General features: G+C 35.2%; 1 protein-coding gene across 6 annotated transcripts in view; it reads right to left on the reverse strand.

Annotated features, from left to right (window-relative positions):
- The window catches only part of UBE2K (ubiquitin conjugating enzyme E2 K), a 72,940-nt gene that overhangs the window by 24,407 nt on the left and 31,626 nt on the right, over positions 1-16,907 (reverse strand). For 3 of the 6 annotated variants that reach the window (XM_029947075.1, XM_029947065.1, XM_029947080.1), the window contains exon 2: positions 13,145-14,324. In XM_029947075.1, coding sequence (XP_029802935.1) covers positions 13,305-14,324 — 1,020 coding nt within the window. In that variant the 3' untranslated portion in view covers positions 13,145-13,304. Of the gene's footprint in view, positions 1-122; positions 182-4,282; positions 4,377-6,830; positions 6,879-7,364; positions 7,424-13,144; positions 14,325-16,907 lie in introns of those variants that run through there. The other 3 variants (XM_029947088.1, XM_029947106.1, XM_029947098.1) reach the window with 3 other exon arrangements.

Below are 16,907 nucleotides of genomic sequence, written 5' to 3' on the forward strand. Positions count from 1 at the left end.
TAAATTTACACACACAACTTAAAAAGCACAAAAAATCTCAATAAGCACAAAAATAGAAATTAAATGGGTAAAAAAAATATTTTAGAAGTTCATACACAAAAAATAGGCTTACGATACAATACCTTGGGGGGATTAAATGGATATGTTTCTGGTATTTTTATTTCTAGCTGATATCTTCCTCCTAAAAAATGGGGAAAACAGAAAGTTAAGAATGCTGCTCATCTCAAATTTGTGAAGCCAAATATAGTGATATAATGTTTCAATACATGTACTATTTTATATTCAATTACAACAAACTCATTTTAACACTGAAACCCAAAAAGGAAATTAAAAAATATTAGTTTTTAAAGGTTACTCAAAGCATATAAAACAGTCATTTTATATATTAGTTTATCAGTAAATAGGGCTAGAGATAGATGAATACATTAAATCCACAGACAATCCAATGCTTCACTGGGACAATTAAGTAATACAGGTCCCATCTCCTTTTGTTTCCTCTAGCTCACAATGAGAAAAGTTGCTAAATAACAGAAAATATGGAAGGAATTAAAAAAAAAAAGGCAAGGGGGTATAAAGGGATAGATGGTAACAGAGAAAAAGGACATATGGTTATGTCATAAACTAAAAAATCCACTTCTGGTTCTCTCTAATGCAAAATTGCCCCAAACTTTGTGCCCTAAATTAAAGGATAATACTTCATGTCCAAATTTTAAAAATAAAATTTGACAAGAGCAAAGGATAAAGACAAAGAACCATTCTCTTCCTCTAAATGGGTATATAAAACACAACACTTAAACAAAGAGGTTGTTCTAACCAGTAAACAGAAAGCAACTTTCTGTTTTGAAGTTATCTTGAGCAACTAGCAGCCAAACATATATTTAAAAAAAGTGTATCTAGCTTTCCACAACTAGAGTAATTCATGGGGAAGATAAACTGTCTCTCAGAAAACTCTGGAGGGGAAGTATTCCACAAGATGAGAGGGTGAATGTGAATCCTAATTTTAAGGAACCTTCTAATCCTAAGATTTTATGACCCATTAATATAGGATACTCATTATTCCAAAACATAACAGAACTGTGCTACTGAAATATTTACCTATGAACCTATCCCTAAGATTTATGTCAAAATAATCAAGGGATGGATTAGATCAAACACTGGTCCTGAATTGATAGTTACTAAAATTGGAATAGGAGTACACCGAGGATTCATTACACCATTTGCCTTTTATATGTATCTAAAAATTTCCATAATAAAAGCAAAACAAAAACTATGCACTAGCATTATTAATTTCAAAATTTCATACATTCCACTCTTAATATATCTTGGATTCTCTCAAATCCACCTCCTCCATTGTTAAGAATAGATGACTGTGGATCTGGTAGAAAAACAAAAGAGCAATTCACTTGGTAACCACTTTCTTCATGCCCTTTTCTTGCTAATTCTTTTTAACGGAATCCCGTAAGGACTGATGCATGAGTTGAACAAGATGCCTCAAATCACAGAGCATATGGCAACACCAAAATAAATATAAAGAATAATAGTCAAAACAAAAGAAACAAGTAAGATAGGTCAGAGTACCTGAGAAAATTTTGTATATGCAGATATACCTGTTTATATTTAGTTACAAATGCTAGCTTCCAATAGAAGTATAATAAATTTGGCCTGATTAATGTGTAGGCTCTTTTTCCTAAGAATCATACTTTTTCTGATGAATTCCACATTATGGTCTCTATAACCTTTCATATAAAGTTCTTCCCTCTTGAATGTCCAAAACTCTCTTAGGGGCATAAGAGCCCAGATATACTATGTAAATACTGGACCCTAGAGCCCTTCAATCCTATTTTTACTCTTCATGCCATTTATATGCTCTGTATTATTTTCTGACAACTTTCAACATATAGCCACTAACACTAATCATAGTACTATTTGATATATACAAATATATCAGAGCAACAGAACTAAGAGAACTTCATAACTACATTATTCATATTAAAAGTTTTCACTATAAATCCTTTCTTCTTTAAGAATAGCTTTAGGTATTAAAAGTTTATAATCTTTAAATTTAACTTAATCTAAAAAGACGATAGGGAAGAGGTAAAATTTTTAAAAATACCAACAACTATTCCATAAATTCTTAGGAACAACTCTTAGGAAAAAAGGCTCAAGAACGAAATTGTTCCTTTGCCACTCAGCTATTAAGGCAAAAGAAGAAAAGACAGTTAAATAACATGTGCAATATGGTAATTTTTTCATGGGTATTCTTTCAATCTGATTGAACAACATGGTTGCCTCATTAGTTAATGATGATTATAAACAGTTTAACATTCCACATAGAACACTTGCTTTAGCTACTGAGATTTAAAAAACAAAACAAAAGCTATCAAAAACTATCAGCTTTGCAATAAATATCATCAAAATATTCATGTTCATCTTTCAAAACAAGTATCTAAGTTTATGCCCTTGAATATTCAGTGTTTTTCAATAGTTTTATGGTAAAAAGAATACAATTTATATAAAAAGCATTTTAAAACTAGTCCTCAAAAAACAAACAAAAAAATAAACCAGCCAGTCTTATCAAACATTAATGTCTCATATAGTGGCAGCAACAGAAATAAACACTTAAATATGACCAAACTTGTTTCCAGTTAATAAGAAATATGGCATATTTATAACTTCTTAATCCTACAAATAAGCATTATATCCAATTTTAAAAAAAATTCACCTTTTATTAAGGGGTTGCTAAGAAAATAATGAGCATTCTGCCTATCTAACTTAGTTGGGGGAGGGGGGCTTGCTTATAAATACCAGTTTGCTGGAAGAGTTCTACAATGATAATGCTACTGCTATACTGGCTTTTATCCTAAACAACCTAAAAAAGTAATTCAAGAATATTTGTAATGCCCGCCTTTGAGGAGAAGCAGCTAGTGCATCATTACATACAACATCTACCATTAAGACAAGAACCTGGTTTTTATAAGATAACTAAAGATCTCTTTTCCACCTAATGATGGTCAAAAGAACTAAATGAATAGCATCCATGAAAATATCCAGACAAGGCCTGGCATACAGGAGGCACTTAAAAGATCTAAAACTAAATGAGGTCAAGAAATGGCAATTATAAACTATAAAACAGAAAACAAAATTTTATCATTTAAGATTTGTTAGAATATGCTTAAGACATTCTAGACAAAATTTAAATGAAAATTGTAAGATATTCTAGAATACTTAATTTTTCTGGTAATTTCTGGTTTTCTGATAACTTACGGTTAACTGTTCATTACAGACTACCCTATTTAAACTAGACATAACCCCCACTTCCAATATTCAATCAATCTTCATTTATTCAAAAGCAGAAAGTAATTAGAAACATAGGCTTCAAAGCCTATTAGGATTCAAATCCGCCATTTAGATGTGTGACTTTAAACAAATTACTTCTCTGAGCTTAAGTTTCTTCACCTAGGAAACAGTGAAAACTACTTACCTCATAAGATTTGTTGCAAGGATTAAATGAGAATATACATGTAAAGCTCTAGAAATAAGAACGCAATAACTACTACTACAAATTCTGTTATATGATTTCTATTAACCATACATTTGAATGCCTATTTTATGCAAGAACTTTGGTTATGCTACATATCCCAAATTTACAATAATATTCATTACTGAAGGTCTGCCTAATGACGAAATAAAAAGCCATAAAGCTTCTTTCTATATGGCTTCTTTCTAGATCTTACCACCCAATTCCATGGTCTAAAGTAGCTATAGACTTTTGCCTCCTTTCTTTTCTATGTGTCTTGAAACAATCACTCAAAGCTTTCCTGAATAAAGAAAATTAAATATTTGGAATACAGCCTGCATGAAGACAAATGAATGAATGAAATGCAAAATGACAAACAGAAGAGGGAAGCCTTTTTTAATAAATATTTTATCAGTCAGAAATTTAAGGCAAGGTTTGTTATAGATACTATATGAAGGATAGCTGAGCTACAGTCCATATAAGTTAGAGGCTTGACATGCTAGATGTTTTCTCCTGTTAAATTCTAACTAATCTAATTTGGCTCTAACTAAATCTATGCTGGGGAAAGACAAAAATTAGCTAAAATTCAGTAAGAAAAATCAGTCTATATAAATATCTAAATTTATTATTTAAATATTGTTGTAATATCCTAAGCCAAATGAAGTTACCTTTCATGCAGTTTAAGGATGCTGAAGATTATTCTGATTTAATGTTTCAGACAAGTTCTAATACGCACAATATTTTGATACAGAAAAAAGTACTTGCCTTCATATGGTGTGTCTGGAGGTCCTGCTATTTCTCCTCTTAATTCTGTAAAATTCTCATCTACAAGATCTACTTTAATTTGATTTTTGCTCGTCTTAAAAATAAACAGAAAATAAATGTTAGTTATATCAGCAAGAAAAAAGCCTATTTTAAAGTATTACTTATAAAAAATTTTTGAAGCCCCCTTTCATAAACTTGATTATCTCCTCTAGTAAAAATAATAGCTGTGCTTTTCTAGGATTTAGCCAGTTTTAAGAGTATTTAAAACCAAAAAAACTAAATTTTTTTCACTTCAATGTCTTTAATGAAATACCACCACTTTGAACAAGAGTGCAATGGCTTGCTGACTTTACTTGAATGTTTAGAGAAAAATAGCAGACACCTATTTTACATTTTCCAACTTCATATATGTTCAGCCCAGAGTGATCAATCTATCGCTTCTTGGCCTTTTGGCTAAGATCCAGTGCAAAGTGATCAATCTATTAATCTGTAGATGAATGCTGTTATACTACAACCCCATGTTATGTGGATTCTATCCATATAAATAGAAAATTCAGGGTCATTAAAAGGTCTCATTTGAACTAACCACAACTCTAGATGTTTAGATTAACTGAAATAAACTACAAGCACTTAATTTCTCTTTCCATGAAAATTCTTGAAACCTCAATGCCTCACTAGAATAATCTAACGCCTTCTTCAATTTAAGTTGCTCAGTTTAAACTAAGCTAAACTGCTTAGTTTATTTCAGTGGCAACTACCTATTTTTCAAAACAGGCTTTAATTGTAAACTTATCTACATCTATTTATTTCACACTTTGTATTTCTCCAAGTCCTTTCACATCTATAGTATCATTTCTATTTCTCAATCCATTCTGAGTCAACAGTGACCTTAAATGATTCAGAAAACCCTCCAGTGGAATTCACATTCATGTTCAAAAGCACCTGTCTGCAAATGAGTTCTCCACTTATATTTTCTAATCTATACTAGCACCTTACTAGTCTAGGTCTATATTCCTAATATGGCAAACTTCATTTTCACAATTGTTAAGAACATAAATCCTTAAGATACAAGTTACATTTTCATTTGTTTGGTTAGGACTTCGTATTTTGTTACCTAAGTAACACAATATATATATATCAGCTCTTATGAAAAAAGCCTCACAAGATTTCAATAATCTTCTAATATGCACAATATTAATTTCTTGTTTTCAAACCTACCTTGTTAAACTTGTTTATTGGATGACAATATAAGAATTACTGTTTTAAGGTCCTTCCTCCCCTAACTTCCAACAGAAAATACCATTTTTACTCTTTTGCTATGCAAAGCAGTTTTAATGCAGAACGTTTAGTAATGAAAAAAATATGAAACTTAAAACCCAAATCTTAAAAGATTTCACATGACTAATAATCTTATCATTTAATAACATAAGATTTAAAATCTTTGTGCATTTAAAACACATTATAATTAGGTTTATTTCATAACGTTTTTATATTTGGGATCAAGGTATTTCATATTTTTCTGGAATTAATTTTACCCCCAAATTAAAATTAATTATAAGTATACACATAGCAAATGTAATCCTATGCCCTAAAAAATCATTATCATCCTTGGTATTTGCAGTAGAGGATGAAATGCACAATTTTACCAATGAGAAAATACTTTGTCTAGTATGCACAGGAGTGAATGTTAATATTTTAGTATATGTGCTGCCAAAGCGAGCACAGGAATGAATATTAATATGAAAATCAGAGGCGCCATATACACTTTGACTAACCAATTTAAGAAGCCACAGAAAGAACTACAGACTTCCATTTCTCCCCTAAGAGTTCTAAGTAAAATAAAAGTAATCAGATCTTGCAAATCATTAATGCTTTCCAAGTTCTTTATAGGTTCCCACAATACTCCCTTTCCAAAATGAAGTAAATAGCCCTAACATGTCAGGATAGTAAAGGCCATGATTAAAGTTTTGGGGAGGAAAAGAGGAGGTAACAGAAATTAGAAAAGCTGCCTTCCAGACTGCTCTCAATTCTTGAGTTAGTAAAATGCTAAATAAACAACTACTAGTTTTATTAGTATACCTTTGTCCTTACAGTCTCAAATTATAATTTGGAAGAAAAGGGGCCTTTTTTTTTCCTCTCTCTAGAGGAAGTACACTATAAGTGTATGATAATTTTTCTAAATTAGCTAAAAAAAATACAATCACCATGATGAATCCATTATAAAGAAGCATCCTATTTGGCCTAGAGTAGAGTCTTTATCTGTAGATAACCAAAGATTAAAAAAAAAAAAGGAAAGTTAAAGACAGATTTTTCACAGCTTAATTTTTCCATCCTGTAACAATTACCCTTCATTACCTCCACAGTTTAGCATCCAGTTATTCCACAATCCAAAATTCTGATCCCAGTACCCCAGCAAACTAACTTAAAATCCCACTTAAGACTCAAGTACTGTAAGGAAGATTGAAAATGGCAAAAAATGACAGTATTTTAAAAAATATGGCCTCTAAAGTCAGGCAGATGTGAGGTGAATCCTAGTTCTAGCACTTACTTGTGGCATTAATTCAGCAAAGTCACTTAACATCTCTCAATTTTATTACTGTAAAATGAAAATACATATCAAATTTAAATAAGAATATTGTAGACAGAAGTATCAGTATCAATTATAAAAACTTTTGATTTAAAAAGCGCCTGGGTGGCTCAGTTGATTGGGCAGCCAGCTTTGGCTCAGGTCATGATCTCAGTTTTTGAGTTCGAGCCCCAGGCTCTGTGCTGACAACTAAGAGCTTAGAGCCTGCTTCAGATTCTGTGTCTTCCTCTCTCACAAAAATAAATAAACATAAATAAATAAATACCTTTGATTTCAAAGCTCTATTTTATAAAATGTTTCACAGCTATGTTTCCTAAGAATGGAAATGTTATTTCTAAAATATAAGTAACAAAACATGTTATTCATTTTAATGACCAGGAATGCTTAGGTTTTTGGATGAAACCTTAAAGAAATGTGTTATCACTGTACTACATTTTTTTTTGTGAAAACACCTACAAAATTATAACTTTCTTCTCCCAACTCAACTAAACATACAGTGGGAACCTCTGTTCGTCTTGATTTTTCTGATGTTCCTTTGCAGTTCCAGTGCATTTCTAACAGATAAAAGGAAAAGAGATGAATAGGACTACAGTTGCTACTAAAGATTTTCAAATAAACTATGAAAATATAAAATATGCAAAATAGCACATAATAGTGAACGTAATTTGGATGTAGTAAATTTGCATTACTCCTAATATGCAATGGTAGAGAGATTAAAGCAATTCTAATAGATCTCCAAGGCCAAGTCTCTAGGTGAATTGGTATCATCATCACAAAATTCTTTCAAATAATTCCTGAAAGAAATATCAAATGTCAGTGAACAAAACTAAGTCTGAAAAACTGAAAGATTTCATCATAAAAGCTCTAAGTACAGGGGTACCTTGGTGGCTCAGTTGGTTAAGCATCTGACTCTTGGTTTTGGCTCAGGTTCTGTTCTCATGGTTTCCTGAGTTTGAGCCCTGCATTGAAGCTGTGCAGACAGTGAAGCCTGCTTGGGATTCTCTGTCTCCCTCTCTGTCTCTCTCTCACTCATACTGTATCTGCCTCTAAATAAATAAATAAATAAATAAATAGGCAGGCAAGCAAGCAAACTAGCTGTAAGTACACTGTTACTTAACCTGTTTAAACTTACTATGTGACCCTGAGCAAGTTAACCAACCACTCTGTACCTGAGTTTAACCATCTTTTGACTGGGGATTATAATAGTATCTACTACATCCAGTTCATGGGGGAATTTAATGAATTAATACAGTATCTAAACAATGCCTGCCACACAGTAAATGCTGAATGTATAGTCATTTAACACTATAATATGTTGACTTCTGACAATGATGCTGGCGCAGAAAACTTCCACCAAAAGCAAATACCGTATGTTTTTTTAAGAACAATTTGTCACAATTAGTCTCACTTTTATTTATTCTGGAAAATTTACTCTACAACAAAATTTCAATCTAAATTTAGATAGACAAATATAGCTCTACATTACCCCTAAAATTATAGAGAATTCTCATATGTAGTAAAGAAACTATTAGTTTCCTAGTCAAATCACAACTAGTAGAGCACCTGGGTTGAATATCCAACTCTTGATTTCAGCTCAGGTCATAATCCCAGAATCGTGGGATTGAGTATCCACTGGGCTCCATGCTGAATGTGGAGCCTGCCTGGGATTCTCTCTCTTGCCCTCTGCCCCTCTCCCCTGCTAGGACGGTCTTAAAAAAAAAAGAGAGAGAGAGTTTAAAAAACCCCCACAACTACCGAAATTTAGGGTATACGACAAATGAATGTGAAATTCTATCTTTCCTAATTTGCTGGAAATGATCTTAAAAGGCTTAACAGTTTCTATTATGTTCTCATAATTGAACATAATGACTTCTCTTTCCCCTACTATCCTAAGTCTCCCTCCCCCCATAAAGATTTCCACCTTTCCAGCAGCTTTAAAAAAAAATTCTAGGGGGATCCAGGTGGTTCATTTGGTTGAGCATCTGACTCTTGATTTTGGTTCATGACATGATCCCAGGGTCAAGAGATCAAGCCCCGTGTCAGCCTCAGCACTAGGTGTGGTATCTGCTTGAGATTCTCGCTCTCTCCTTCCAGCCCTCTCCCCCACTCACTCTCAGTAAAGTAACATAACTCCATGAGGAGCATTTATGACCCTTACCAACCACAAGCTCTAGAACAGTGCTGTTCAACAGATAATAATGTATGCCACAAATGCACTTTAAACATTTCTAGTAATCACATTAAAAAGTAAAAGAAGTAGAGAAACTAGTTTCAGTGATTTATCTCTGATATATTAAAAATAACTATCATTTACCATATAATCAAAATAAAAATTCTGAGATACTGTCATTTTTTAAAAAATACTAAGCCTTCAAAATCCTGTGTGTAATTTATAATCATAGCACTTTGCAATTAGGACTGTCCACATTTCAAGTGTTGAAAAGCCATATGTGATAGGCAAATCCGCAGAAATAGAAAGTAAATTGTTGGCTGTTAGGAGGAGAGGGAAGAGAGATGGGAAAGATCTGCTAACGGGTACAAGGATTATTTTAGGGGAAATGTTCCGGAGAGGGATAATGGTGACAGTTGCACAATTCTGTGAATAAACTATAAAGCAATGAATTCTACATTTTTAAAAGTCAAAAAGTTTTTTTTTTAAACTTGCGAAAAAGTCAAATGTGGACAGTGGCTACAGTATTGGACAAGTACAGATCTAGTGAACCAGGAAACAGCCTCTCCAATTACAACCCCACGAATATTGACTGAGTACCAACTATTCCACAAGGCCAACAGGGACTGAGTGGTAAAAATGATCGACTTTGGTAAAAATGCTTTACTTTTTAATGTGATTACTAGAAATGAAATGTTCTGTAACCCACCCTACCCCATAGAGCCTTCATTCTAAGGTATTAAAGTAATTTATAATATTGTTAATGAAGTACAGGATATCATGAAGTAATATTTAACAAGGATGGAATCTGGACGGTAAGAAAAAGCTTCCCTGAGGAAACTATCATTAAAAAACATAATCTGGTAAAGCCAATGATGGCATTTCAGGCAGAAATTCCACCCTGTGCAAAACAGATGCAAAATAGGACCTGGCATGTTTAAGAACTGAAAGGCCACCCATATGCCTAGAATACAAAGAATAAAGGAGTAGAAATTAAGAAAGGTAAGCAGGAGCCATATGCAGGGTCAAGGAAAACAATGAGAAATATTGAAATTTGTAACCTGACAATGAGATTGGAGTCTTTTAAAGAACAACCAACTGTAGCGAGGGGGAAATGCCTGGGGGCAGATTAAAGCAGAAACAGAGAAAAAGGTTAGGAATCAGTGACAGCAATGAAAAAGTCTACTTAGATGAACAGAAGTGAATTAACTGAGAGAAAGAAGAGAGGTAAGAGTTCTAGGACTAAGTTATTACAAACTAAAAGTGTATGACCTCTTAAAGAGGAAACAGATCACTCTTACAACTTGCTTTTCCACTGAGTAGATAATAGTACAATAAAAAACTAAGCTAAGGAAACAAGAAATTGGGAGGCCAGAGTTTGGGGAAAGGGAAATTAAAAATTCAGTTTTGGACATACTGAGAACAGCTGTCTTTGAACATCCAAAGGGCCAAGTACATAGTTGAAAACTCAGGTGTAGAGTTCAGGAGTCACCTGGGCTGAAGATACCAAGATGAACAAGATAGCAAAAACCAGACAGTCTGTTATCACTGGCACCAAAGGAAGAAAAATGTTTAAAGAGAGAGTAGTTATGTTGCTGACAGAGAGTAATAATAATAGCTAATACTTATTTATGTAACACCTTATAAATAGTATTTTGACTTACATGTAGCAACTCACTTAACACTCTTAACAATCTTATGCATTTACCAATAAGAAAACTAAGATACAAAGAGGTTACATAGCTATTAATTAGTGAAGCCAGATTTCAAAAATGACTCATCAGTCAAGACATATACATTTTATTCGACTGACTCTAAGATACCATCAATTACAGGATGTCCTGATATATGCCAATAAGAAAAACACCTTTATTTACACTATGACACAGTATTTTATCATTTAGAAGTTTTATTTTACACTTATTCAAAGAAACTTTAGATTTTACAAATATCACTCTTAAGACTGCATAAAGAAAAAATAAGCAAAATAGTTACTTTTTTCACATTGAAAGCCCTGAATATGTATGTACACAACCCCTCCCCCAACCTTCCAGAAATATACATACGTTCATTTAGGGTAGTAAAACTAAGAACTATGGATCTGGGGTAAATGGGAGACAAACGCACTGTTTGAAAATTATTTTAAACATATAAACACAGAATTTTTTCCGCAAAACACTTTAAAAAGGCTGATGGTCTTTGCAAAGTGAAATAAGAAATGTATCCACTATAACTGGGTAGTCTGTGAGAAATGAGGAAATAGAGACCATGTTGACAGAGAACTCAATTTTTGGCTATAAAGAGTAAGTGAGAAATAGAGCAGTAGCTGGAGAAAGAGGGTAGAAAGACAGTTTTCTTAATAATATAACCATTAAACAGTATGTTTAAATGCTAGTGGGATAGTTATAGTAGAGAGGGAGAGGTTAAAAATAAAGGATGCCAGGGGTACCGAGCTGCTCAGATTGCTCAGATCATGTGACTGCTGATGCCAGGGTTATAAGTTCTAGCCCAACACTGGGTGTAGAGATTACTCCAAAAGGGAAAAAAAATTTTTTTTTAGTTTCTTTTTGGATAGAGTGCATATGTGCATGCAAATGGGGGAAGGACAGAGGATCCAAAGCAGGCTCTGCGCTGACAACAGAGATCACGGCTGAGATTAGGACCTGAGCCGAAGTCAGATGCTCAATTTACTGGGCCACCTAGGTGCTCCTAAAAATAAAATCTTTAAATAAATAAGTAAAATAAAGGATAGCAGATAATGTAATGAATAAGATGGAATGGGGTAGAATGGGTGAAATCCAGAATGAAAAAAAGTAAACGACTTCTCTCAGATAAAAGAACACTTAAACTTCATCAGGAAAGAAAAAGTTATGTGAATGTAGCTGTGTAGGTCTCCTGTTTTTCTATCCTCAATTAACTTCTAACCTTTCCCCACACTACTAGTGTGAACTATTTAACAATCTTCAGGAATTAAGTCTGGGATGTGATCCCTAACATAATCATCCTGATCAAGCATAGTCTTTTAAAGGTTACTTTTTGGAAGCGAGATTACCAATTTAAGAACAGGGTCTAAATATAATTCCGTACCTAGTACACTGTAAGATCTCCATACTTTGCAGAGATGGCTTAAACAAGCTCTAATTTGTAAAAGAAAAATATACACAGAATTAAAATGTGCCTGGATAAAAACTTTCTAATGTTCACAATCACATCGGCATATGTACAACAAAGGTGATATCCACAGCCACAATAGTACACCACTTCACTTTATCTTGCATGAGAACAGTCACTCCTTTTCCATTTTTTGGTTGAGTTAAATCCTACTTCTGATAGGGTTACTATAAAGCTACTACAATAGACAACATGGTATTGGTAAAAGAAAAGACACACAAACCAATGGAACAGAATAGGAAGCTCAGAAAGGCTCATACTTACATAGTCAACTAATCTTTGACAAAGGGGCAACTGAATAGAGAAAAAAATATTTTCAAAAAACCAGTGCCAGATCAACTGGACACCCACATGCAAAATACTCTTATATTACACTTTACATTTTCTAAACTGGCAAAATTCTTTAAAAGATGTTTTTAATGTTTATTTTTGAGAGAGAGAGAGAGAGAGAGAGAGAGAGAGAGAGAGAGAGAGCACGCACGCTAGCACACGAGCACGCATGAGTGGGGGAAGGCAAGAGAGAGGATCCAAGCAGGTACTATGCTGTCAGCACAGAGCCCGATGTGGGGGGGGCTTGAACTCATGGACCAGGAGGTCACGACCTGAGCTGAAGTTAGATGCTTAATAAACTAAGCCACCCAAGTGCCCCTAAACTGTCAAAATTCTTAATATCCAATACTGGTGAGGTTGAAGGGATACAAATAAAACTCAGAAACCCTTTTAAAGGCAATACAGCAAAAAGTATTAACACCATAAAATTTGTCATTTTTTTTGTAATAGAAGGGTCTTTAATTATTTTTTTAAAGATAATTCATACAGTCACTGATCATAGAGATTTCTCCATACTTTTTTGTCTTTCCACTTAAGAAATTGGTATATACCATGATATAATAATGCCAAAACAAGACTGCTGGCTCATCACCCAGAGTACAAATACACACTTAATTGTTTGGCACTTTATTGAACACAAAGCAAGATTAAGCATCTTTGCCTTTGTTGTATACAGCTGAAGCAGGAGCCCAGGGAGAAGATGGCACAGCTTTCCTTGGTGGGGAAGATGCGAGACCCTGTAGTCCCGTCTTGTTGTGGGAAGACTAACCCATGTTCTGTCGGTTGCCATAGCCTCTGGGATGGGTGTCCTTCCAGTCATCCCACTCCCGAGCCCTGTGGAGTGTTTGCTCATCATCCTCTTCCTCCTTTTGTTCCTGATCTTCATGTTCCTGAGCAGCTCTTTTGAACTCTGGTGTTGTCTTGGCTATCCCCTGATCTGGTAATGCTCCATATTTCCGATGCTGATCGTACCAGTCATTCACCGTCATAGATGCCAGACTTGGATAACCAGCCCCAAATACTTTGGCTTGGGCCATGTTCCGAGTGAGAACATAGGGTTTCATTGGAGGCCTGTCCTGACGAGGTGAGTAAGAAGTTGATGCCTCTTTTGAGGACTCTCTCTCTCTCAGGATCTTTATCTCCCGGTCAATGCTCTCAATCTCTTCTAAGCTGATACCAATCCACCTTTGAAGATGAAGGAGGTAATATTCACGAACATGCTCATCATCTGCTTGATCACTTTCCACAGCAGATTTCAGTGCAGACAACTTATGCTCCACCTCCTTCCTCTGCTTGTATTTCTCTATTTTAGCTTGTCTTTGTGATGCCGCTGCAACAAGGCTAGGATAGGCCATGGAGGAACCAGCAGTATTATTATCAGTTGAGTTGTTCTTGGTTTTGGGCAGCTCAAACTCTGCTACATGATAGTATTGGCACTGAGTTAAGTAGTTTAAAAAGTGTTCTCGAGCCCACTGCAAATTATCTAGACGCTTGCTGGGGTTGGTTTGTTTCAAGGTGAGTGCTCCTTGAAATGCTGGCACCATCAGGTACTTCAGGTCAGTGGAAGCAATCTCTTCCAAATCTTCATTTCGGCTGAACAAGTCGAGCTGCGCTAACATTTCAGCAGCCTTCTTAAGGAGGTCTAGTCCCTTGAACACCTTATCTTGGATTATCTGGGAACCGGTGGGCTCAGTCGCTACTTCCACTTCATCCAGAAGCTGCTTGCTGGTTTCGAACAGCTCGGGGAGCCGTGGCAGCAGTAATTCGTCTTCGGCTGTTGCCATCTTGGGGGAGGGAGGAACCAAATTTGTCACACTCTTTAACCCAGTATTACCACTCCTAGAAACTGCCTAAGGAAATAATTTCATTATAAGTAGAAAAAATATATATAACCATAGCATTAATCACTGAAGCATTAAATATAATGAAAAACAACCTAAGTATCCATTAACTGAGGGTTTTCTACAAGAATTATGGTGCAATTTAATACAGAATACTACAAACAAAAATAAATGAGTATACCCCTGGTTTCCAATCCTAACATGTAAAAACTTAGAAGAAATCACTCCCATTCCCAGAAGAGAAAAGGTGAACACACTGCTGCCCTCAAAATTGAGAAGACAGGCAAAAAATAAGACTCAAAACTTACCAGGGCAAAAGCTCACAGCATCTCTGCATGAACCATTACTCAGGAAAATCTAAACTGTAGTTGACAAACTGCTGGAGACACAATCAGGATGAATTTGAAAGTGAAAAACTCCCAAAGAGCCTTCCTACTTTGTTGAGTTTTTACCTCCAGGATCCCTATCAGGTTTACACAGTAAAGATAAGAGAAAATGCCTTCATGCTTCTGGCAGGAGGAAAGGGAAAGAAGCCATTTTGAAATAAGTCTGGGGTATTGTGAGAGAGAAAGTGTGAGTGGACAAGGTGCAGAGAGAGAGAAGGAGACAGAATCTAAAGCAGGTTTCAGGCTCTGAGCTGTCAGCACAGAGCCCAATGCGGGGCTCGAGTTCATGAACCATGAGATCATGATCTGAGCCAAAGTCGGACACTCAACCAACTAGGCCACCCAGGTGCCTCTATGCCCAGGGTATTCTGCCTAATAAGGCCTGTCCCCAAGAGAAACTTTCATCAGAGCCTAACCAACTAGAGGTTTTTTTTTTTAATTTTTTAATATTTATTCATTTTTGAGAGAGAGAGAGAGAGAGATACAGAGTGTAAGCAGGGGAGGGGCAGAGAGAGGGAGACACAGACTCCGAAGCAGGCTCCAGGCTCTGGAGCCTGACACAAGGCTCAAACTCATGGACTGCAAGATCATGACCTTAGCTGAAGTCAAACGCTTAACCTTAACTGACTGAGCCACCCAGGCGTCCTAAGATTTTTAAGAGATTTAACCCCTTCGGTCTTCCAGTAATATCTAAGGGGGGAAGGGGACAGAGATGCACTTTTGAAAGTCACAGCTTAGGGGTATAGACTCCCTTAAAAGACTAAGACCCAATTACAGGACTAAAAAATGCTTCCCCTCCACCAACTACCACATCAATAGGGTTCCTGTGCAATAACAGGGGGTTACAACTCAAAGAACTGCAGGTCTCAGACCTTACTTAAGATGGTGCCTAGGTGGCTCAATTGACTGAGCATCCAGCTCTTGGTTCTAACTCACATCATAATCTCAGTTTGTGAGTTTGAGCCTAACATAGGGCTCCGTGCTGACAGTGCAGAGCCTGCTTGGAGTTCTCTCTCCTTCTCTCTCTGCTCTCTCAAAATAAATAAAAAATAAACAAAAAGTCTCTAAGGAACTCCAAAGGCAACAGGGGAGACAAAAACAAGGGTATCAGAGGAGATTCTAGATTCTGACATCTACAGCTACAGCAGTCAGTAAACAGAGACCAATCTCTGGTCAGACAGACATAAAGTGTCACACTAAAGGCCTATTTACCTCAATTCCTTTTACCCAGCACATCATGGATGGCTTAAGAAAAAAATTATAAGGTATACTAAAAAATAATAACAATAAAAAAACCACAGAAAAAGACTGTGATGGCAAAAATGCTAGAATCAGAATCAGTAAAAATTTTAAACTATGATTAAAATGCTAAGTGTTCTTATGGAAAAATTTGACATCCAAATCAGATGGGTTATCTTAGCAGAGAGATAAAAACTCTAAGAAAGAATCAAAATATGCTGGAAATTTTAAAAAAGTAAATGAAAAAGAATACTCAAAAGGTGTAACAATACAAGTAACGGGAATACCAGAAGAAAAAGAAAAGGAAAGAAAATATTGGAAGCAATAATGACTAAGAATTTCCCTAAAATAATGACAAACACCAAATCACAGATCCAAGAAACTCAGAGAATATAAAACAGGATCAATCTTGGGGTACCTGGTAGCTCAGTCAGGTAGGCGTTCAACTCTTTATTTCAGCTCAGTCATAATCTCAAGGTTCTTAAAATCTAGCACAGAACCTGCTTGCAATTCTCTGCACCGCCCCCCTCACACCCACAGGCATTCTCTCAAAATAATGAACTTAAAACACACACACACACACAAAACAGGTTCAATCCCCCAAAACTCATAGCTAGGCATATCATATTCAAACTAAAGAAAATCAGAAACAGAGAAAAACTTGAAAGGAGCCAGAAAAACAAACAAACAAAACCTTTGCCTATAAAAGGAACAACGATAAAAATTACACTGGACTTTTCTTCAGAAACCATGAAAGCAAGAAGAGAATGGAATGAAATATTTAAAGTGATAAAAAGAGGGTGGCCTGGCTGGCTCAGTCAGTGGAATGTGTGACTCTTGATCTTGGGCCCTGCACCAGGTATGAAACCAGGTATGAATATATATATATATATATATATAT

The sequence above is a fragment of the Suricata suricatta genome, chromosome 1 (genome assembly GCF_006229205.1).
Source record: "Suricata suricatta isolate VVHF042 chromosome 1, meerkat_22Aug2017_6uvM2_HiC, whole genome shotgun sequence".
Taxonomy (NCBI): Eukaryota; Metazoa; Chordata; class Mammalia; order Carnivora; family Herpestidae; genus Suricata; species Suricata suricatta.